General features: G+C 35.3%; 5 protein-coding genes and 1 pseudogene across 12 annotated transcripts; 2 read left to right on the top strand and 4 right to left on the bottom strand.

Annotated features, from left to right (window-relative positions):
* The first annotated feature begins 418 nt into the window (after positions 1–418).
* Positions 419–2,436, top strand: LOC123217119. Its single transcript, XM_044637903.1, has 2 exons — positions 419–859; positions 1,965–2,436. Exons 1-2 carry the CDS (start codon positions 589–591, stop codon positions 2,183–2,185), a joined length of 492 nt encoding a protein of 163 aa, XP_044493838.1. The 5' UTR covers positions 419–588; the 3' UTR covers positions 2,186–2,436.
* A 314-nt stretch (positions 2,437–2,750) lies between these two features.
* LOC123217118 (F-box/kelch-repeat protein SKIP4) lies at positions 2,751–4,864 on the bottom strand. 2 transcript variants are annotated; one of them, XM_044637902.1, is made up of 3 exons: positions 4,710–4,864; positions 3,812–4,318; positions 2,751–3,490 (listed from the first exon to the last, which is right to left on the bottom strand). In XM_044637902.1, the coding sequence occupies exons 2-3, from the start codon at positions 4,285–4,287 to the stop codon at positions 2,893–2,895; spliced, it is 1,074 nt and encodes a 357-aa protein (XP_044493837.1). In that variant the 5' UTR covers positions 4,288–4,318; positions 4,710–4,864; the 3' UTR covers positions 2,751–2,892. The 2 variants fall into 2 exon arrangements, with proteins under 2 accessions (XP_044493837.1, XP_044493836.1); XM_044637901.1 differs by lacking the exon at positions 4,710–4,864 and having other exon boundaries at positions 3,812–4,688.
* A 483-nt stretch (positions 4,865–5,347) lies between these two features.
* Positions 5,348–11,048, bottom strand: LOC123217570 (acyl-CoA thioesterase 2-like). 4 transcript variants are annotated; one of them, XM_044638659.1, is made up of 17 exons: positions 10,860–11,043; positions 10,525–10,617; positions 10,219–10,286; positions 10,050–10,131; positions 9,438–9,484; positions 9,193–9,318; positions 9,009–9,086; positions 8,464–8,551; positions 8,236–8,348; positions 7,463–7,525; positions 7,337–7,392; positions 6,848–6,952; positions 6,659–6,715; positions 6,205–6,306; positions 5,868–5,916; positions 5,711–5,779; positions 5,348–5,628 (listed from the first exon to the last, which is right to left on the bottom strand). In XM_044638659.1, exons 1-17 carry the CDS (start codon positions 10,873–10,875, stop codon positions 5,551–5,553), a joined length of 1,290 nt encoding a protein of 429 aa, XP_044494594.1. In that variant the 5' UTR covers positions 10,876–11,043; the 3' UTR covers positions 5,348–5,550. The 4 variants fall into 4 exon arrangements, 3 of the variants coding, with proteins under 3 accessions (XP_044494594.1, XP_044494595.1, XP_044494596.1); XM_044638660.1 differs by lacking the exon at positions 9,009–9,086 and having other exon boundaries at positions 10,860–11,044; XR_006502498.1 differs by lacking the exon at positions 5,868–5,916 and having other exon boundaries at positions 5,548–5,628; positions 10,860–11,047.
* A 764-nt stretch (positions 11,049–11,812) lies between these two features.
* LOC123216630 (60S ribosomal protein L36-2-like) lies at positions 11,813–13,963 on the bottom strand. Of its 3 annotated transcripts, none has more exons than XM_044637113.1 (5): positions 13,854–13,963; positions 13,722–13,762; positions 12,626–12,730; positions 12,195–12,394; positions 11,813–12,093 (listed from the first exon to the last, which is right to left on the bottom strand). In XM_044637113.1, the coding sequence occupies exons 3-5, from the start codon at positions 12,725–12,727 to the stop codon at positions 12,063–12,065; spliced, it is 333 nt and encodes a 110-aa protein (XP_044493048.1). In that variant the 5' UTR covers positions 12,728–12,730; positions 13,722–13,762; positions 13,854–13,963; the 3' UTR covers positions 11,813–12,062. The 3 variants fall into 3 exon arrangements, with proteins under 3 accessions (XP_044493048.1, XP_044493049.1, XP_044493047.1); XM_044637114.1 differs by having other exon boundaries at positions 13,726–13,762; positions 13,854–13,955; XM_044637112.1 differs by lacking the exon at positions 13,854–13,963 and having other exon boundaries at positions 13,684–13,728.
* A 590-nt stretch (positions 13,964–14,553) lies between these two features.
* Positions 14,554–15,617, top strand: LOC123216435 (annotated as a pseudogene).
* Positions 15,618–15,878: 261 nt separating this feature from the next.
* Positions 15,879–20,748, bottom strand: LOC123216629 (beta-amylase 2, chloroplastic). Of its 2 annotated transcripts, XM_044637110.1 has the most exons (10): positions 20,529–20,747; positions 20,188–20,425; positions 19,788–19,865; positions 19,210–19,396; positions 18,390–18,584; positions 17,741–17,905; positions 17,299–17,559; positions 16,936–17,154; positions 16,442–16,661; positions 15,879–16,143 (listed from the first exon to the last, which is right to left on the bottom strand). In XM_044637110.1, exons 3-10 carry the CDS (start codon positions 19,823–19,825, stop codon positions 16,058–16,060), a joined length of 1,371 nt encoding a protein of 456 aa, XP_044493045.1. In that variant the 5' UTR covers positions 19,826–19,865; positions 20,188–20,425; positions 20,529–20,747; the 3' UTR covers positions 15,879–16,057. The 2 variants fall into 2 exon arrangements, with proteins under 2 accessions (XP_044493045.1, XP_044493044.1); XM_044637109.1 differs by having other exon boundaries at positions 19,210–19,413; positions 20,188–20,748.
* Between the last annotated feature and the right edge of the window lie 1,802 nt (positions 20,749–22,550).

The following is a 22,550-nucleotide window of genomic DNA, read 5'->3' as shown; positions in this document are numbered from 1 at the left end:
TTGGTCATTACCAACTAACACACAAAAAAACTCAAATCTTACTTTGGGTGATGAATTTATAGTTTTAAAAATATTTTTATTAAATAAAAATTTTATTTTTGATAATAATAATAAAATTTAATATATATGTAAGTATTTAAATTTTCAAAAATCCTTGTATGGAAACCAAACCTTGGGTGGGCAATAGTGGTTTAGCCTTTCTTTTATATATGTACGCACACACATTAAAAACGACGCTGTTTAAGTATTTTAAAATGATGTATATCCCAACCTTTCTCTTATGGACGGCCAGGATATAACGACTCTGATAATGTTGAATCATCAACGTCTAAGTTCAGATCACAGGTGGAGAACAGTTATGCTTGGTAGCAGGTGATTGGAAACCACCTCTATCGAACTGTTGCACCACACATGTACGGTGCGCACTTCACCCTCCCCGCGCGTACCGGTATTTATCTTTTATCACATACACAAGCGCAAAGCTAACAGGAAGAAAAATATTCGAAAATTTCAAATTTCAAAACCCTATCCTCCGAGAAACCCTCGCAAAATCACAATTTGCCTTATTTTCTTTTGCTCAATCTATACATGGCTTTAAACGATCCACCAAAAACCCTAGAAACCCGAGTGGACATTCGGGGCGCTGAATGCGGGTCCGGAGAATCCGAACCTGAAGAAGAAGACCTGCAGAAGCTGGAATCAGATGTGAAGCAAATGGCGCAGAAGATTCTAGAGTACAGAGCAACACTCCCAGATCAGCTCAAGAGCACCTTCGCTTCGATTCTTTCATCCCAAAGACCAGTTTTGTCCGGGTTTGAATCTGAGTCAGAGCCTGGACCCTCCGGAGAGCATAACCGTGGTTCGTGTCCTGTCTAGGGTTTTTAATGTTACTGCAACTTTAATTCAATTACTTTATTGTGGGACTTAATAAAAGTGTTTGTTGTGTGAGTATATGAGTAGCCAGTATTTTTCTCTGAACTCGAATTCTGATTTGTTTGGTGGCTGAAAAAATTAAGTTTTAGTGTTCTGTGGTGATTTGGATGTAGAGCTGAGTTGAGTTGTTTCTCCTTATTTTGGGCTTCTAAAAGGACCTTTTCGGTGCTTATGCTATAGACAGGACAAGACCAGTTAATTGTGCCTTCCTTTTATGGATTTTCTAGTGGGAAGTTTATGTCCCATCTGCTTTTGGGGAATGCTTGCACTTTTGTGCCTTTGTGAGCCACGAACTGGAATTTTTATGTTGTTTAGTAGAACTAAAATGTCAATGGAATTAACGTACTTGAGAGATACTTTGAGGATTGATTGATGTATTAAACTAAATGAGAGATTCCTTTTATGTATTATGCTTAGATGGGCATGCTTTAACTTTGCATTTTTTATCCAAATACTACATAGGAGGGTCATATTAATTTAATGGGAATGGTTCAAGTAGAGCTTTAAATTTGACAAAGATTAAATCAGTTTCCTCTTAAATTACTCTAGCTTTGTTTTGTTACTTTATGTTAATTGGACAATAAACCCTCTAATCATTTACTAACTTGGAAGACTATCTTCTTTGTCTAGGCTATCTTCTCCTATTAGGTCAGAACCCTGTGAATTTTGGATAGCCATCAATACTTAATTCTATCTGTCATGTTTACTTGTTTGTTTTTGGTTGTACTCGGTCATCTATTTAAAAGGATATGTCTCAAACATGGGAGAGCATGTAAATGTAGAATGTTTATGTAACAACTCATGTGGTGGTAGTGGCAGGAAGGACTCTGAACTAAGTTCTTTAATCCCTAGGTCTCTCCATCGTCTCAACTTTAGCTGTAAAAGTTATTCTTTCTTGTTTCTTTTCCTCCCCTTCTGTGCAAATTGAAAGTATGGCCTACTTTTGTTTGTATTAAAGCTCAATTGTCTTTGTAGAGTTTCAAACTCTTACCTACAGTGATGAAGGCCTTGACAGATTCACCATTTTACAGGTTCTGGAGAATATGTTGAATCAAGTAAGGGGAAAACACTAGTAAAAGAAGAGCAGAAAACTGCTGAAAAAGTATCTTTGCTTAAAACTAAAATATCCAGTAATGCTGCTGCAATGCCTACAGTTCTGAAGAGGATGAAAGAATGTATTGCTAGAATTGAGGAACTAGATTCCTACAATGGAATCATACATCCTGCTTTTAAAAAGAAAAGGCCTAGTTGACTGAATCATCTTTACTAGCTTATATTTTAACAGTTGGCGTTAGCTTAAAGGGGATTGGTAAGGGTACACCCAGTGACTGACATTATGATTTGTACAATGAACCCTTGTAGCTCAAATGGGCATGGCAAAATGAGGGATCTGCTGACAGGGTTTGGGAGTTACCATTGTATTGTAATTATTAAAAGCATCATGCTTTATGTGTAACGTAAGGTATTGTTGATAGAATGATACAAGCAGCTCAAATTTATCCATTTTGTTCTAACTTCTTGTCTCACTTGCAGGTGTTTTTTATGTTTTTCATTCTTTGCAGCAAGGAATATTTTGCCATGTCATTCAATTTAAATTAACCAATGTAGTTTAAACGGCAGTTGCATGGCATAATTGCGTACACTGTTGGGCAGAAAAGAATCTTGGGCTTGATTTTCTCTGCCATGTGCTTGAAATATTTGTGTACAATAGTTTTGAGCGATCTTATCTGCATTTAATAATTATTAAATACGATATCAATAATAATGTGTCATTATGTGAATTTAAAATTATTCAATCACAAGATGTCACATCATTATTAATATCCAAAAAAATACTATTTATAAATGCATAAAGTTTTATAAAATCTATAAGATAACAATTTCTTTCAAAGGGGCATATATTTGAGCCCCATAAAACAATCTTCTGGATAGACACAGAAGAGAACTTCAAAATATGCTTCATATAGCTAAACATTTACATCTAATAACATCATCAGTATCATTCACTTTAGGAATAGAGGAACTCACCATAACCCCTCCAACATTCCCTGTGTTGCCAACATCAATTACCACCGTGCTACACCCTTTCCCTACAGCAAATATGTTGTTTCCAATGGCAACAAGCTGGCAAGGTGGTCTTGTTAATAGGGCGGATAGCCTCCCAACTGGTGCCCACTCTCTACTGTCTTTGTGCCACATCATCAATCGCGTCCCTGAACTCTGATCCAACACATAAAGGGTTTCATCTACAACAACTGCAGGACCCCGCCATCCTGAAGCCATGTCAGCATCTGCATGCTGCCAGGTGCAGCTCGATGGCTCATAAACTAATGCATAAACCTCAGAAGTTACAGCAGATGTACCACGGCGGATATAAATCTTCCCATCCATGACAAACGAATCTTCAATTTCCGGAACAACATTTGGATTTGTGTGCAACTTCCAGTTGTTTGTGCAAGGCTCATAAACTTCCCAAGAATGTGCGTCACTTGATTTTGAACCTAATCCCCCAATGGAATAAATTTTCTCATCTAGAATTTCACAAGCAAAGTAGCACCTGAATGCATCAGGATTGCATTAGATAATAAAAGAATAGCTGCCATGAACAATAAAATATAATAATAGCATCTTCAAAATGACAATTTTAGGACAATGAATGTGTATATGTGTTAACATGAACATATGATTCAGCCTCTTCTAGATCATATAACAGAACACACATTTTGATGTCCCATTTGACAAATTCCATAAACATATTCATTAAACCACGTCAATATTCAAAGCAGTAAGTTCTATTATATGTAAACATAGAATGCTAGTAGCATTCATAAAAGAAATATCATCAAGACCTTTGTGATATTATCAAGGAAGCATATACCTTGCAGTTGACAAGGAGGCAGCATTAGACCATGAGTTCCTCGAAGGGTCATAGCAGTAGACCTCCCTAGTGGCATCCTGAGACCAACCACAGCCACCCAGTAAATAAAGATTATTTCCCAAGACCTCAAAACCGATGCCTTTTCTTGTCCTCAAGATGGGAGGTGGAAAATCATGAAGGAGCTTCCAACTCCTTCTAGCAGAGTTGGGGTCCAATACATAACAACTAACCCTCTCAAGCTTATTGTCTTGACACAAAGCATAAATCCAAGTCTCATCCAAATTGTGCTTTCTACGATAAGCACGCCATTCTTCACTGCATACTAAGTCTCTCCATCCCCTGGAAACACACTTTAGTATTGTATGATACTTTCTAGGAACTCTCGCTAAGCAGAAAAGTGCAATATCGTCTGGAAGCCCACATATCAATGGCCGTTGTGTTTCTTCATCTTGCGATCCACTTTTTAAATGATCCATGGCAATATAATAACCAAAGCACTCCCAAAGCCTAATTTTTATTAATAAAAGAATCATATCAAATCAAATCTGCACCTAACATCTAAATCTGAACTGAACCACTTTGAAATGCATTTTCAATATTCAGATTCAAATTAACTACAGATTTCAAAAGCTGCTCGACTTTTCCAACACTAAAGACAATGAACAAATGCAAATGCAAAATAGGTGCCATGAACGAAAACTTCAAGTTGACATTAACTGGCTAATTTCTCTACGAAACATCAATTTATACCGAAACTAAAACCAGATCACCGGTTCTCAGATCCATTAAACACTGAACTTTTGTTTGTAAATTTAGTATAAATTTGCAATTACATAGATAGTATTCATATGAAAAAAAAATGAATACTGAGAGATCAAGAAATGGAGAAAAAACTAACCCGTGATTTTGGATGAATTAGGGTACATGCGTCTGCGCCAAAGGAGACGTAGTCAGAAGATCATCTTAATGGGTGTCGTTAATGAAAGTTTATGATTTGAGGTGACTCCTATCCCTTTTTTTTTTTTGGGGGGTATAATTGATATATAAGGGAACTAAGATAGCAGCGACAATGCCACTCGCGTGGGATCTAGCACAACATTTAAAGGACACATGGTGGCACGTGATCGTTGAGTTCAGTTTAAATCGAATTTATTTAAATTTGGTTTAATTAAATTTAAAATAAATTTAAATTTAAAAATTTAATATTTTCAAACTCAATTTTTAAAATGTTTAATTCATCAAACTTGTAATTTAAAAAATTTGATATAAAATAATATTATTTTAATTAATAAATATTATAATAATATTATTTTAGTGATAAATTAAATTAAAAAATTGATTTGAGAAGCTCCTTCAAAGCAAGCCCGTGATGTTAACACAATCGGACAAAACGGGCTGTTAATACAATCAGACTCAACAAATTTGTGTTCATAGGCTAGCTTAGATCTGCAGTCAACTAGGCAACATTTGCAACATTCTCAGCTGACCTAAAAATTATATTTCCCAGACAATAGTAAATAATAGCAATGGCCAAAATTGAACATTTGAAATTTCCACTACGTGAATAGCATTTATAAAATTATAACAACCTAAACCAACTGACGGAAATCTACAATCGACACCGCAGTCCTAAAATCCAAAATCTATTACAAGACATGAACAGCTTGTATAAATGAGATCTGGATCCTGATAAATAACAAAACGGCTCGGCTTATTTCAACATATGTATTGTATTGTGTTCATAACTTTGATACAGTTGCTGAATTCTGGGTTTTAAGGGTCCTGAGTACAGCCTCTTGAGTTACTGTTACAACAAGCTGTCCAACAAAGAATGCATAATTAAGTTTTATGAAACAGCATCAAGCTGGGAAAGTTTCAGATTAATAACATTTGCAATACCTCTCCCCTTCTGTTGAAAATATCTCCTGTAGCAAACCCACGTCCATTGTAAGCAATAGGGCTTACGATCTGCAACATTAAAAATGTGTTAACCAATGTATTTAAGAAGAGTGAAGAAAAAAGGCAAACACAAAAATAATCATCATATGTGACTTACAACAAACAACAACCAGTCATCAGCTCGAAATGACCGGTGAAACCACATCCTGGGACAGAGGCATAATTTCAGAAAGATAAATATATATATGTAGTCTGGGTACAGAAAATTTACCTCTAAGTGACTGTATGTTGTTTTTTAACTATAAAAACTCAATGACTAAGATTTCTGATAGGCAACTGTTACAACTCAGCCCCGAGGAAGTCAGTCTTCCACTTAAGTTTAAGTCTATGCAGCCCTTAGTTTTTTATTTATCATTTAATATTTTCATTTTCAGTTTAATAGGAAAATTCCTTAGCCTAAAAATCGATTATAGGTTCGCTGAAGCTGTACTTACGAGTGGTCCAGACTGAGGGAAGCTGATTTGAAACCCTTTTTACGGTGAGGGTTCAGACTAACTGTACTGAATATTAGATCTGAAGTATATGCCACTACACATCTGCAAAACAAACATATAACTAAATTACAAGATGGGAAATATTGACCTTTGCAGAGCATCATCAGGACCATACTAGACAATTCCAATCCGAATTGTTTTTACACATTTGGAATTTTGCAATGAAACCTGCTTAGACCACACCCACCAGCCTACACAGGGACAGATTTAGTTAAAACTATACTGATAAATGCAAAAAAGGATTGCAACAACAAAAATCCACCTCAAAATCTAAGTGGAAGAATAATACAAGCCTTCTTGTCTATGTTTTGCTAAATTCTCAGGCTGTTCATAAGTCTAAGGGCAAAGTGAAATGAAAATTGGAAACTTGTCAGCATCTAAAGGAGAATCTTACCTATGCAAAGCCTGGTCATCTGAAAGTTCTCCTCTTGCTCTGAACCAATACTTCAAACTGTAATACAATTTGATCACATATTTAAAGAAGATAGGAATGTAAAAGCGTAACAAACGACAAAAAGTGATATATAACTCAAGACTCTAAAAAGATACACTTATAAAACAGAGCAAAGCAAAGCAGTCAAACCTTGGTGGAGTTTTAGTCTCATTAGTGTTATTGTTGGGATCACAAAACCTCAATTCTATAGGCCAAGGGACAAATTCTGCTGTGGCAACCTTGTTTCGGTAGCTCCTGAAACAATCATTGAACAAATAAAATGCAATTTGAGATAAATCTTGACACAGAATGATAGGATAAGGCATGTCCACAGATATGGGCCACATGCCTATTTGATTTAAAACGTAAAACATCATAATATAAGACAATCCTTTATGTTCCCTTCCTTGAAGCAAATTATTCTACAACACCACTGTGACAAAAAGGTTATTCAACTATTTTCTAAAAAAACCATGTTTTTACTAAGAGGAAAGTAAAAGAAACTTATGCATGTCTTGGTGTGCCTATGCACATGAAAGTGGGTATGTGTGGTGTTGGGTTGTGGGGGTATGAGGCCTTAAGGGCATGGGTATGTGTGTTTAGAGCAGAAAATTATGATAAAAGTAATTGAAATCAAACCTAGGAAGGCGAGGATAAATTTTGCGTCTCTCACGTATCTCTTCCAATGACAGAAGCTGCAAAACACTAGAGCTCAATACTGCTTACTAGCAATAACTGAGACATGTTAATTTAGGCACATATTACCTTTTCCGGAGGTGTCACCGATGGCATGGTAGTTTTCTGGTGTTCAAACCCCTTTACTTCTTTCTGTAAAATTAAACCCATGTCACACGCTATATGATAATCTCAACTCTCAACCAATCTTTCCAATGGTAAAACTTGAGTATATTATTTTATGCGCACAGAGGTTAGCCTTAAGCAGATATCAAATCAGCCAGAGTTTAGCATGGATAAACTACAGTCGGCAGTGGACACCAAATGGTATTGGTAACTTAATTGATTCAAACCACTATGACCCTACCAATGAAAGAGTAGGTTATATGTTTTATGGAAAGTAACGCAAGAATTAGAGCAAATAAAGCTTGAGAGTTATGTCTTCAGCAATTTAAGTCCAAAAATGAGAGATATATCCAAACTTCCAAGCAATATAACCTCATAAATCTAGTTCACCTTAACCAGAAGATCCCTAAATCCATGCTTCTGTGCATGTTAACTAGCAGATAACTATGGTAATGAAATCAAGACACTAAAGCTTCAATAAAATTGTCATTTCAAATCAATCAGCATTTAAAGTTGACCTTGGCTTTTCACAATAATGCCAATAAAGCCAAATAGTTTAAATTATTAAGATATTATAATGTTGATTCCTCACTAGTAAAAATTAAAAATGAAATATTCTGGCCCCTCACAAACAATCAAGATCAGCAATACACTGAACCCGCTAAAGATAAAGAATATAGCTATAAAAAAAAAGATACAGAATATCTGCAATATAGAAATTAAGAGGTGTAACTAACTTGAAAAGAAGCAAGCAATGTGAATACAATATTTCCTTTTTGTATTGCATCTACTCTTCTGGTCGCAAAGCTGTTGCCATCTCTTACACGGTGAACTCGGTATATAATCGGCACTGCAAAAGTATATATCCATTGACACAACAAATAAATTTCTCACTTTTAAATGTCACTCCATCAATCTATTAGAGGCTTCTGTTAAGATCCTGAAGCTCACAGATGTGTACTTACTGTCAGAATCCCCAACTAGAAGAAAATAGCAATGAACACTATGGACAAGTTTAAGACAATCAACAGTTTTTGACGCTGCAGCCAGTGCCTGCATGTCTCATCACATAGTTTAAGAAAGCTGATTAATATTCAAAATAATAAGATAACCGATTACAAGAATATATTCTTTATGTGATTCAATTAGCAGTATTAACCACACTGTTGACCTGTCATGAATACACTTAGATTCTGTGGAGAAACAACAATTCCACTATTTAAAAATCAGGCACACCTCTCAAAATTTGGACTTTCTTTCCCATGAAGGTAGTGTTCTGATTTTTAGAAACTCCAAGAGAGAATCATTTTTACTAAATCCACAAAAGTCATCTTATAGTCACTACTAACTCTGTGGATCATTCCAACATGGTAACCACGATTTTCAGATTCTTAAAACAAATTTGGAATAGCCTACAAGCATTGGAAGAAGTTTGCTTCTTAGCATTTCAATCACACAAAAGAGAAGGCGGCACATGCACACATAGGAGACTGATAGAAGCTTGTCTTGCCTGTCCAATAAACTGTCCTCCAAAAACCTTCCCAAATTTTGGAGCATCTGGCAAAGTAATCCCTTGGAATATATCAACCTTAGAAAATCATCAAAGAAACAACTTATACAAAAAAAATCACTGGCACAAGCATAAGCATCAAGCTTAGAGGATTGTTAATTCAAACTGAAGAGAAGAAACATACTTCTATTGGATCCAAGTGCAATATTTTCTCCACAAGTGAGCATGTATCATCTGTCTTTTTTGCACTCCAGATAGAGTGTGTTTCAAGTAAATTGCAATGTTCATGAGGCAGCACTAAGCAGGTCAGCTGTTAAGAAAGACATCACAACAAGAGGCCCATTTTGAAATCATTATCATAAGTTGGAGCAATAAGCATGATTTAATTATAAAAAATCACGCAAATTAAAAATAAAAAAGGGTAGCTACCTTAGTCAAAGCAATTACATCTCCCTGCTGAAATAATGTGGATACACCTGCAGAGGAATTTCTGATTATTCTTCCAAACACAATATCTTCATCACGATCTTTGGCTAATATTGTCATATACTTGTGGACTTACAATCTAACTCTAGTCATGCAAACATGTCCTAGCACATATTCAAATGAAAATAATACCAGAAGGAAAATATGGATATACCTATTAATCAACGTCACGATTAGATGAAGTAAAAACTCACGGGTTTCATAGAAAACCCTAGAATGCACAACCAATTATTCATAATATAAAATGTCAACCAGCTAACTTACTGATAGCCATGTCACAGTAAAAATATCAAATCCCCTACAAGTAATGAGTGATAAGCCCTCCATTTTTACATCTTATTGTGGAAAACATAAAAGAATTGTACAATAGTAATTAAGAAAAAAAAATTCCTCTGACTGCAACGGCCAGAATGTGTTTGACAACAACTAAAGCATCCCATTTATTGATGCTCATAACTCCATTCTCACAATAGATTGCAAACAAGAAAGAACTGTATAGGAGTAATAGGAAAAAGCAAAACAGCCTACAATCAAAACAGAGAAGATCAATCTTACCATGACCAAAGTAATCGTATCGTTTCAACTGAAACTCAGGCCGATCTTCTTCCTCAGCATGAACTGACCCATTTACTTCAACCTGTGAAAAACAAAATTGAACTTTGGCCAAATGACTTTTACATGTTACATAAAAAACAGACGCTACATTTTTACAAAGCAAGCTAACCTCTCCTTCCCATATGAAATAAATTCCCTTCCCAATTTCCCCATCGCGGATAATATGCTCTCCTTCCTCTGTAAAGAAACATATTCAATCACATTCAAACAGAAAATTAAAAAAATGAAAATAAATAAACTAATAGCAATTTGCCTTGTACGGAATCAAATTTGATAATTAAAAATGCAAATCAGAAACTTGTAGTTTACAAAGGTTTGTGGGTGATAAACTTAAGAATACAAGTAAAAAGAGACTGGTTTCATTGAATAAAATTAACATATAACTTAAACAAATAATCTCCAACGAAAAATCAACCGTAGCGTTCAACAAGGACAACTTCAGCGATTTTCTTGAGAGAAGAACTGGGTAGCCTTTGCAACAAAGGAACACATCCCAAGAACTCGATGACTGAAAAGCCAAACAAAAGAAGTACACAAACAACCAATTAGAAATGTTGGTAAGGAGAACTTGACCAAAATCACAAATATAAAAACTCAATTGCATATCCAATTAATAGTTCCCGAGAAGCCGTAAGAGAAAATCACAAATGATGATGAACTCATATTCCAAATCTGTGTTTGATTTCTGTGCTTTGTTTTCAAAGATACTAAAACCAAAGAATTAATAAAGTAAGTTTAATCATAAATCACCTTCTTCGGTGTTCATCAGGCGTGATTTGCAAGCGGGCGAATAGCTGATATTCAATTACAGGTTCAGTTTTTCTTCTGCTCTGTCTTTGTTTGTTTATGAAAACAATTATTCATGCTTCAGTTCAATTAAAGAAGCGCTGTTGTGAACCAAAAATAAAAAGAAGCGCCGTTGTTTTTTTTTTTTGGTTCGAACTCTCGGCCGTCAAATCTAGTTGACTTGACGTATGCTGGTTGATACGAGATGGGTCCACTTCATTAAGCAAGAGATGGCCGATATGACAATTCATAAATCCTTCCATAAAATAGAAAATAAGTTTAATTTTTCGCATTAAATTAATGTTTTAATCACTACATATACAGCACGTGATTTCTTTTTTTTTTTTTTTTATTCGCGACTCGCGATAAGCCTTAGGGTCCGCATCCACCACGTTAATATTATCCGAACCCACGCGTTTATAAATGATCATTAACTTTATATCATTTAAGCCTTCGAATATTTGTTAATGATATTACCTTTCATCACTTAAACCAATCTCTCTGGATTTACAACACATGATTTTAATGAACTAGTTACTGTCAAAAAATGTTGACGACTTTGAGATTGTTATTGTTTCAATCTAACAACACCCAATTGGAAATTAACTGTAAAACTTTAGATCCAATTCAATTCATTTATAAAAATGTTTGGCTTAAATTTAACTCATTTCATTCATGTTTGAATTTAACTTCATACAAATCAGATGCCAGAGGGATATCAGGTATTGAATTACTTGACAAGCTGTTTCTATTGGAAAAATAAAACAGAAATCATCGCCATACAGGAGGAGTCACTTGTTGAATGTATATATTTTTTTGTTAATTGTAGCTCTCTCAACTCTTTACTAACCAACCACACCCAGACGATATAATAATTTATGGCGGATCAACAACTCACAAATAAGCACACACATATATGGTTTTTAATCCGGAAAGTCGAAATCCAGTTAACTTCAAATAGGAATTAAAGACGAGGCAGAATTCTTTACTCAACTTTAAAAGAGAGTAAAATTTCCAAAATACTAACTTTAATGACACAAGTAGAATTGAAAATTTTCAATGGCTGAAATCTTCCGTTAAATACAGTCAAAAACTGAACAAAATTTCAACTTCCAAAATAGAAAGTGCACAGGCTAATCATAATGCTGGGAGAAATCTAGGCAGAATTCACTTCTTTTTCTCTCCACCTCCAGCTGATCTGAAAAGTCCAGGCCAAACACAATTTTAAATTAGCTCAACCACACATACCAAAAAAAAAAAAAAAACCAACACCCGAAAAGAATATCAGCAGTCAGCTACCTCATCTTGCGCAAAACATTGGACATCTCCTCACGCTTCTTCTTGGCTCTCTTATGGGTCCCCAACTTTCTCTTTGCCACTTTCAAAGCACGCTTATCCTTCCCAACTTTTAAAAGTTCAGTAATCCTCTTCTCATAAGGAGCAAAGCCAGCAACCTCCCTTATGACATTCCTCACAAAATGGACTCTCTTACTAGTTTTCTGGATGAAATATAAGAAAAATCTAGTATACATCAATAACAAGTACCATAAAGATAAGAGTAATTCAAAGAAAATCTACCTTTTTTAATCAGAAAAACATATGATGAAAACCCAATGTATGTGGAGAACATCTTGTATACATGACAACAAACTAAAGCTAAAACAGTGCCCGCCAATCATGCAACATGATAGTTTGAGCTAAAAAAAAAATTACCATTGTAAGAAACTTACCCCCTTTCTGTCAGATGGGCGAGGAACCAACTCCTTCTTGGTTACAACATGTCCTCTATTTAGACCAACAAAAAGACCAGTATTTGGCTGCTTTGGAGCCATTGCCTGGAAGCAACAATACCAATGCCATATATCAGGGAAAAATGCATTTGCCCAATAGAAACTATTATGTTAAAAGTTACATCTCAAGCTAAATAAGATCCACAAAGGTGACCTTCAAATGGTCATAATAGGCCTTCAGAACATTATGAAATAAGTTATACCAATAAAACCCATTCTTTAATAAATAAACTCTATTTATTTAATAAGAAAAGAAATAAAAAGTATCCCACACACATGTGATCCATTAAGTGAGTTGCATCATGGTGAATCTAGATTCTACCATATTTTTAACTGATGCTAAGTAGTTTATTCGCAATGCACAACATGAACATAGCAAAAATAAAGATAGACATATAACTGATCTCACCATAGTACTATGTGCATCAATCCAACTAAACACATTAAACTCAACATATGATTTACACTTACAAAATCAAAACAACAAATCCTAATCTTTCTTCTTTTTCATATTGATTGACATAGTATCAAAAGCTGATTGCCTAGATTGTAAGACCATTATTAGGAGCCCAAAATATCCAACAGTGACAGTTTGGAATCACTAAACGCCCAAAAGAAGAGACTTCCTTTAATTGAAAACATAACGATATGCAATAATGTCAAAACGGTGGACAGGTATCAACTACAACATAAGAGCCCAAAATATTTTCTTACCTAATAAGTGAACAAGAGGGTCGAAAGTACTTAAATGCGAATAAAAAGGTTTAAAACTAAATTCATTTTTCCCTACTTTGCTTTGTCACTAACTAAGAAAGAGAAACAAAGAAAATATAACATTTACTAAGAATAAAGGAAATATACCATACGCAACTACAAAAGACTTGCTAAAGCTTACATTATCAAATAACCTAATAAGATATAAAAGTCACTTCAACATTTCACAGACATTTTTTGCGTCTATAAGAACTTATAACTAGGTTGAAAAAATGAGAGAGAACTTCAAAGTAAATGAAGCGGTAACAGCGCATTTTCTCACCGACCAAACAGCTCCAATTACGATTTAGCGGGAAGATCTAACTGCAAGATAAAGAAAGAAAATTTTAGTCACTCAAATTTAAAGATGAAAAACTCAGTAGCTAGGTCTGAACCCCTGAGAGGATTGTCTTACCTTCCACTGAAGCCGCCTACAAATGAAGCTAGGGTTTTTAGTTCAGGAAGATATGCACGCGTTAAAAATTCGAGTAGTGTGGAGATATGAAATGACATTAATACCCTTATAAATGGGCCTGGATCCTGATTCCGTCCTATACCTACATTACCATTTGGGCTTCAAGTCCAAAAGCGTTGGCATCGACCCAGCCCACCATGTTGGCCTGAATAGATCACCATCAGTTTATTAAGAATTATCGTACACCCATGGCATTGCTTGTGCAATTGCCCTTTTCTAACTATAAGTAAATATTTTTATTTTAAATATATAAATAAATATATTTACTATATATCATTATATAATTTGATAATTTTAAATTAATAATAAAATAGTATCAAATCACATAATAATACATAAAATATATACCTATTTTTATACTAAAAAACGTGTGCACCTAATGGGTTGTGACTTTTTCTTACCTGTGCTAAGAATTAACTGAGTCTTTACAAACTATTCAGTTTCTTTAACTTGATCATTGTATATAGCCGTCAAAATCTCCTTTTCTCTTTTCTTCTTTGTTTTTTCTAATATCAGCTCTGTTCGTCCATCTGAACATTTAGTTTATACTCAGTTGAACTTTTACCCAACCTGCAAATTATATTGGATAATTCTTCTCTCATTGTTACATTAGGCCATTTTACTTAATCCGTAGGCATCTATGTCAATCGTCTGTGGCATTCCCATTCATACCGTCTTGCTTGTGAACGATGGGCTTGGAAGAAATGCCTCTACTCTGCAGGCCTAGAAAGTTAAAATGGGGCCTACCTGATGTAGAAGAATTCATGCCAGTTCCAACCTGATTGGCTTGTCCTGCGGAAAGACTATGAAGAAACACAATGCTGTGTGCCTCCGTATATGATTTACCTTGATCATGAGCATACAGATACAATTTTGGCTGCCCGTGGCTATTGGATGTAGAATGTGAGGTATTGAGGGATTTGCCTGAGAAGAATCCAGATTATATTGACATTTACCAGACATTCTCTGGGTGCGGGAGTGGCGGCATTGTTGGTTTTGGTTGCAGTTCAAAACTTAGACAAGTTGGGGAACATTGAGAGGAAGAGGACAGATGCTTTGCTATTGCTCCTGCTGTGAGGTAGGCTTGTGTTCTCCTGGCTATATGATGTCCACCACGGCTTATGTTCTGATACAAATTATTGTTATGAATCAGGATGATTTCTTATCTCGAACGATTACTGCTCTGAAAGATTTTACAAATCACTCTATAGTGGCCAAAGGCCGAAGGCTAAGGTCATTTTGGAAATGTTGTGCAACAATAGTTTCTTCGATCCAGACACCTTTACTGTCCCTGTAAGCTACTAATTCAGCCCTATTTCCTTCATTTTGTGCAGTTTGCCTTGCTAACTCTGTATAATGTGTCTGAAGCATACGTGCACTCCAGAGGAGAAGATGCTTGAAGATCCAGGGGGACTATATGCTCCTGGCTGGCTATACCACAGGATGGAACAGCAGGAGTCCCTTGCTGGAGAACACAGTGTGGAATACAAGGCAGCTCTTCAAAGAGCTGTTGCTTTGGATATCCCTGTGGCTTATTCTCCTTCTCAGTATGAAACCTTCAATGAAGGGGAGGCTTCTGGCGTATCAAGCGAGCAAACTTCATTCTTGTCCTCTAAGAAAAGGAAGGAAAGTTGGGATAAATTTGTAGGGCGTCTCTTTGATGCTGTTGAGTCTGGGCAAACGGTTTTCAAGAGGCCAGTCTGATAGACTCACAATGTTGATATTGTAAATAGCCTTCTTTGGTTCAAATGAACTAAGGAGCAGTTTTTGGGTTTCATAATTGTAAAGCCTGATGTCTGATGAAGAACATGAAGATTCATTGCTTCTTCAACTGTACATTTCTAAGGATTCTCCTGTCCAATGTTGTACAGTCCCATAGATTAGAAATAAATGGGCCATGACATTAGTAAGGTTGATTCATGTTTTCAAACTGTACTTATAAGCCCATTTCTTCTGCTCTGCCAATCATCTGTATGATATATGCATTCCAGATCCACTATCCATGAAGTGTACTCAAATAGAACTTACAAGAGCCATTAATGTTGTGCAACTGGACACAAACCCAGATAGTGAATGATTGGAAGTTTTACTTGTATACAGCAACATGAAGTTGACTCTCAAGCTCAGCAGTGTAACAAAGACCATCACTCTGCAGCAACTTGGCCATCTATCTCCTGAACTTTTGGATGCTTTTCATTTGGATAAACTTGGAGATCAGAAACCGATTCCCCTGCAATTGGAGGTGGGAAAAACTAAGCTCACAAAGCATAGATGATAGCATACCTTTTAGGCTTGAGTTCAACAATTAAAACACCCATGGCTGCAAATAATTCAACAGCATGGAAGTCTCATGGATGGGCAAGCAAGTTCCATTATAACATGTATGATGTTAACCATTTCAGTGTATAAACTTTTACTGTCCATCAGTTACTATAGAATTTAACATAAGTGGGACCAAGGAAGTTTACACTTGTCCAAACAAAATGGAAGTATGGAACTAAATAAAATAGAAGAGAGGGCCAACTCACCATGCATCCTCATGACAAATCGTTCAAACTCTAAAAAGTTGTGTCTCTCCATCAGAACTGAGCTTAGCCTGAGGTAGGTAAAAGCAGCTAAATGTCTCCCATCTGGATCATTTCGGGGCTTAGCATTTTCTAATATCTTGTTATAGCCTTCTCTATCATAGCAAGGGAGAGCATTCTCACTAGCAACTAATATGGAAACATCCCATGCAGCATTCAGCACCTGGCAATAATAATCAAGATATCAAATTACACGCAGGCTAATAGGAAATCCAGCCCCAAACTGATCAAACTCTAATAAATATTAATCATTATTTGAGTCTTGACTGATCCCAACCCAAAAAATTTGTGGATGTAGATCACAAACTACTAAAATTTTCTCTAAATTTGACTAACAAGATGCATCTACATTTCATTGAAGTAGAGCTCTTCTTGACAGGGCTGAAAACTTCTATACCCAGTTACAAAACCCACATAATAGAAATGTCTGCTCTTACCTGCCAAACCAATCCTTCAGGGTCTGCCAGCGCCTCTGGAAAGCCCTCATGCTGGTCCAATGTACGCAATTCAACGCACGTAAAGTTTAGTGCAACACCATGCTTCTTCAACATTGCTGCAATTGGAGCATAGCCATCGCGATTTGATGGATTGTAGAAGCCAGCGGTCAATTCAGCAGCATGACTAGCTGTTTTGTACCACCAATGAATCCCAGATAGCTGTTCATCAATCAAAACAGAGAAAAAAAAAATCTTACAGTAAACTTGATGTGGAAAAGATGATTAGATTTATGTTTTTTTGGACAAAATAAAACTGTCTCTTCTAATATAAAAAATAAAAAGCACTCAAAGAAGGTGATTCACCTTGGCGGCAATGTTAGTTCCTTCAAAAGCTAAATTGGCTAGAGCAAGTACACGGCCACCATGATCGACTAAAACTTGAGAATACCAATTGAGAAAGAACCTACCATAGTAGCTATCATAGTCACCTCCATCTCGAAAGAACCCAGTCTCATGAGGTGTAGAATTGTAAGAACCTGCATTATTTGGACCTACAGCCCAAAATGAGTGCCCCCTTGCTTCCGCTGCTTTGGTCAGACTCTTCATCAAGTACTTATCATAACACTGAACTAAAACAGTTTGTATCACTGTATTGAAGAATTGAACATATGAAGGGCATATACTAGTATGAGTAGATATGGATTCAATCATGACTTTGGAAGATTGAATCAGCGGGCCATAATACTCATATAGGCTCTTATAGGTGAGGGAAAAGGTTCTGACAACCAATTATTCAAAATTGTACCTGAAATTCACCGATACCAGGGTATCTCCAGCCATGCTTTGCAGGATAAGAAGGATACCTTAGCTCCCCACATGGACCTAGTCCAACTTCAATCTCAGAAATTATTCCATCCTTAAAGAACTCATCACATTCTACCCGAAAGCTTCTCATGTAATCAAAGTAAACCTATATTACCAAACAAAAGTTACAAATCACTAGAATGAGAGATCTCATTATGCATTAAACAATGGCGTAGTCACCAGGAAGATGATAAATAATAATATTCAGAAAAATTTGAAGCTTAACTCTATGTAACATAAACTTTGAAACTACAGTCAGAGATTGGGATCATTTAGAGTAAAAACATATACTTCTTTTATTGAATACAGTTATTTCTAGATAAGAGTATTTTACAAGAATGATAGTTTTAGGGTAGGCAGCAATAGGTTTGCAATATTTTATGCTTTGAGACAAATAAAATATCTTAGCAGTTTTAGCTGGTGGTGGCACTACCATCACTAGGAGAACACTTCATATATGTGGCATATTGCTTGAGAACAAAAAATGCAACATGACAATAACAATGAAATTCATTTATAAGGTTCCTGAACAAATATGATTCAAACATAGGAATCCAACATTGCCAAAATATCTTACTCCTATTTAGTACCTCAACAGCAGTTCGACCTCTGAAAACCCGCTCTTTGTCAACTCCCCATGTTAGGCATTCAAAATTGCGTCTTCCTTCTCTATCTGTGAAATATATGTCAGGATTACTTTGACCAATTTCTATAACCCACTGCGGGAGTGGAATATATACATCATCACCGATATTTCCTCCACATTCATGAAATGACATAACAACCTGAGAAAAGTTAAAATTTGTTAATAAACTGACTGATTTCCTTGTCAATGTTTAGTTTAAGTAGATATCTAGCTTATTAATGTTCCCCCAAACATGTAACGAACATTTCTAATTACAAATAAAATTCCATGAATCCACTCAACTTGAGAAACTTAATTATCTCTTGAATAGAAAAGTTTAAAATTCGCATATCTATAAGGAAATTTAGCCAACAATCATTCCTCATGTAACTCAACTAAGCCATGAAATTGACAGTACATAGTTGTCTACAATGCCAATTAAGGCATTAACAAAATTAATACTCTATCAGGGCTATATTTTTTTTATATTTATTCCTAATTCAACAAGTACTAATGAAAATTCCTGTTGACAGGCTTATTTTTTTGATGCCATTATGTAAATTTAATATCTCTGAGAAGAACAAGTACAGTCTGAATTTGACTCCTTAGTTCCACAGAACTGAATAATTGGCAAGTCTTCATGACATGCACAATCAGTTTTACATCATTGATGTATTTAAAAAAAAAAAAAAACAGTTGGCTAATGTGTAAAGAAAACAGTGAGTAAGCATTTCAAGTATTTATCAACAACAATCAAAAGGTAACTGGAAAGGGAAGCGCTGAACCTGTAGTTTAAGCCCAAGTTCACGCACAATCTGAAAAAACCTCTTGTATCCACTCCAATTGTATACCTGAGGAGTATGTGCTTCGACTATTCCCCACCAGCAATCAACCATAACACCATCAATATTAACAGATTTCAAGATCCGCAATTGTTCCACCAGACTTTCTGGATCAACCAGCTCGCACTTCCTATCAATCACGCCCAGCTGTCATTCCCCACAAGGCAAGTCATGTCTAGCTAATAGCTAATAAGTCAAGCAAAAGAAAGCTCTCAACACAATCCCAACATTGCACACAAATATATAAAAATACAATACAATCACTATGAGTGATTGTTCCCAAGCAATCAATTATAACACTATGAACATGAACAGATTTCAAGATCTGTAACTCTTCCACCAGACTTTCTGTATCAACCAGCTCGCACTTCATATATATCAATCATGCCTGGCTGTCATTCCCCACAAGGTATATCATGTCTAGCGAAAAGCTAAAAAGTCAAGCAAAAGGCAACTCTCAACACAATCCCAGAAATACAATCACAGTGACAGAGTTTAAGCAGGAAAAAACACTGACTCACCGGTAACATAACATAGACCGGAACATAAGGTGTCCCATTAAAATCACGCTCTGACAGTTTCAATGGTAGGCGTACAACCTATCAAAAGAAAACGTAATATATTAAAATGACATGAGAATCAAGTAGACTATCTAGTAGAAAGAGAATATTCAAATATAACAGTTTCTAAATCAGACAATTGTCTTTTACTAAGCCCATCACCCGATTTCTATTTTATTGTTAAGTACAAAGGAAAACACCATCCTTGAAATTATTGAAAACGTTGACACTTTTCTATATGACGGAATATAGGGAGTATTTTAGTTTCAATTTCGAAAATGCTAAAACAACACAGCTAATTCACCAAATAAATTTTCAATTAGGAAACAGAAAAAAAGAGAGATAGCCAAAATAGTATTACCTCACTTTCATCTTTAGCATCCGCAGAATCATCAATACGAGGATGCTCATCAGTTTTTTCTCCTTTCTCTCTCGCTGTAACCAGAATCCGACTGGAAGACTTGAAACGACACGGACAGCGCTCAGCGGGACCCCGTAATCCAAAAGACGCCCTAGCGGAAATCAGAAGCGATTGCTTATGCGAAAACGACGAAGCATTTCTCGCAATACGCGGCGGAGCATGAGAGTTCAAGTTTGGACTGATATGAATTGATGAAATCTTCATTTCGAAATTGCAAAACTAGGGCTCTCTTTGTTTCGATAGAAAAGCAGACAGAGTAAAAGAATAGGTGAGTGGAGTACCTTAAAGAGCGAGAAGTGGACCGACTGAGTTTTTAATGTTACTTTCCCTGCTAACTCAAAGTACAAATAAATTCAAAAGCGATTCGGAGAGAGGAGGAGAGGACATGCAAGAGCAAATGGCGCCTAAAGCAACCGTTACTCGTGAGGGACTTGCGTCAGATCCAACACGATGGGCGTGATTCTACAAGTTTGAGCGGGTACGTGAAGTTGCGACAGACTCATATCAACTGTACACGTGACGGTTAAGGCTGAGGAGGAAGTATATCGAGTAAATACGTGGCAGCCCATATTTCGTTGGATGTAGGATGATTTGTTAAATCATGATATCCAAACTTTGATTGGGCTTGCTTTCCATTGGAGTGAACATAAGCAATATGGGCCAATTGGTTTCTTTGAGGCCTGTGAAGGCCCAAATTCTGCTCAACTTATTCCTTCCAATGTTTCAATTCTATTGGGTCAGAACAATTATCCATAATGATATAATAATAAATTTACGTAAAATATCAATTTGAGTATCAATAATAATTATTATAATATCTTCATTTATACAGCATTCAAGAAATACATATACGTATCATTAATCGACAAATCACATTCTTAACATGATTCTACTCAATCAAGCAACCACAACACCTAAAAATTGAATGTATATAAAGAAAGATCAAACTCTTCTTACTTCGATAAGTTTGACGTAAAAAACTCTTCTTTTCATCGGAAACAAGTGTCATCGTAATATCAACAAAATCAATTTTAAAACATACGAAGCACATTAAAAAGATAATAATGTCATATAAATAGTATCTCCTTAAATAAAATTCAAATCAAATAACCGTTAGAATAATCATTCACTCTTAATAAAAGGTATTCGTCTATTTAAATTGTTTAATATGGCACGTTATTTTATACGTTTGTCTAATAAAACATAAATAACGTATATGTACCATTCATATCGAACCGATCAACAATCCTTTTTTTAAATTTTATTAATTTAACCAATTTTCATAACACACGTGTGGGAATAACTGTCACATTATCCAAAAATTTGTGACCACGGATCTAATCTTGTATAACGTGTTGCAATTTAAAATTTATTACATAATGACAATATTATAATACATTTTGTCTTAAACTTTGTAATAATGTATCAATTATTTAATTAATATAATAAATTATAAAACAATGCTTTTTAATGAAAAATAGGGTTAAAATAATTTTTAAAAATACTGTATAATAACAATTCTGCCAACGGAATTTGTTAATAAAAATATTTCGTGGATAAGAATTTGGTATTTTTAAATTAAAAAAAAATGAGGATACGCTATTTCAACAAATTTCGTGTTAAAGGGAAAAAAGAAAGTGTTTGTCTCCACGCGCTGTAATGGGTCCTCGATATATGGCCAAGCACGTGGACATCAGTAAATAGATATTCCATTAGTGATAACATTCTTGTCTCTTCCAAATAAATGTATAAGAATCCGTCACATAAATACAATACAAGAATCAGAAAAGAGGCACGTACAATATTCTACGGCCTAACACGTCACGTGATATTTAACATGTAGCTTTTGTAATCTAATCAAATAAAACAAAGGCCAAAAAACTTATTCCCACGCAAGGTATTGTAAAATCTCAATTCTCATCCCTAACTTTCAAAAACTTAATACTCACTTATAATTTTCCCAAAATTAAATTAAGGTTAAGGACAAAATCATTATTTAACAATAATATTTAAAATTTATATCATTTTTTCTTCTTAATTTAAAAAATTAATAATTTTTCTCAAAATTAAGTTTTAAAAAATGACATTTTCCCCCTATCTAGGGTTTCCGATTTTTTCAATAAATTTTTTGCTAACAATAGCCGATCTCTTCCCTCTCGATGTCATCTCTCCCTTTTATACTCAATATCAGACCGATGATGTATGAATTTAACAAAATCTAAACGTCATCAATTCGATATTGAGCACCAGAAAGATGACACCAGGAGGGAGAGAGATCGGTCATCATTGATAAAAAATTCACC

Source organism: Mangifera indica, chromosome 5, assembly GCF_011075055.1.
Source record: "Mangifera indica cultivar Alphonso chromosome 5, CATAS_Mindica_2.1, whole genome shotgun sequence".
NCBI classification, from domain to species: Eukaryota; Viridiplantae; Streptophyta; class Magnoliopsida; order Sapindales; family Anacardiaceae; genus Mangifera; species Mangifera indica.
The sequence above is the reverse complement of the archived record's forward strand: the minus strand, read 5'-3'. Positions and strand labels throughout refer to the sequence as shown.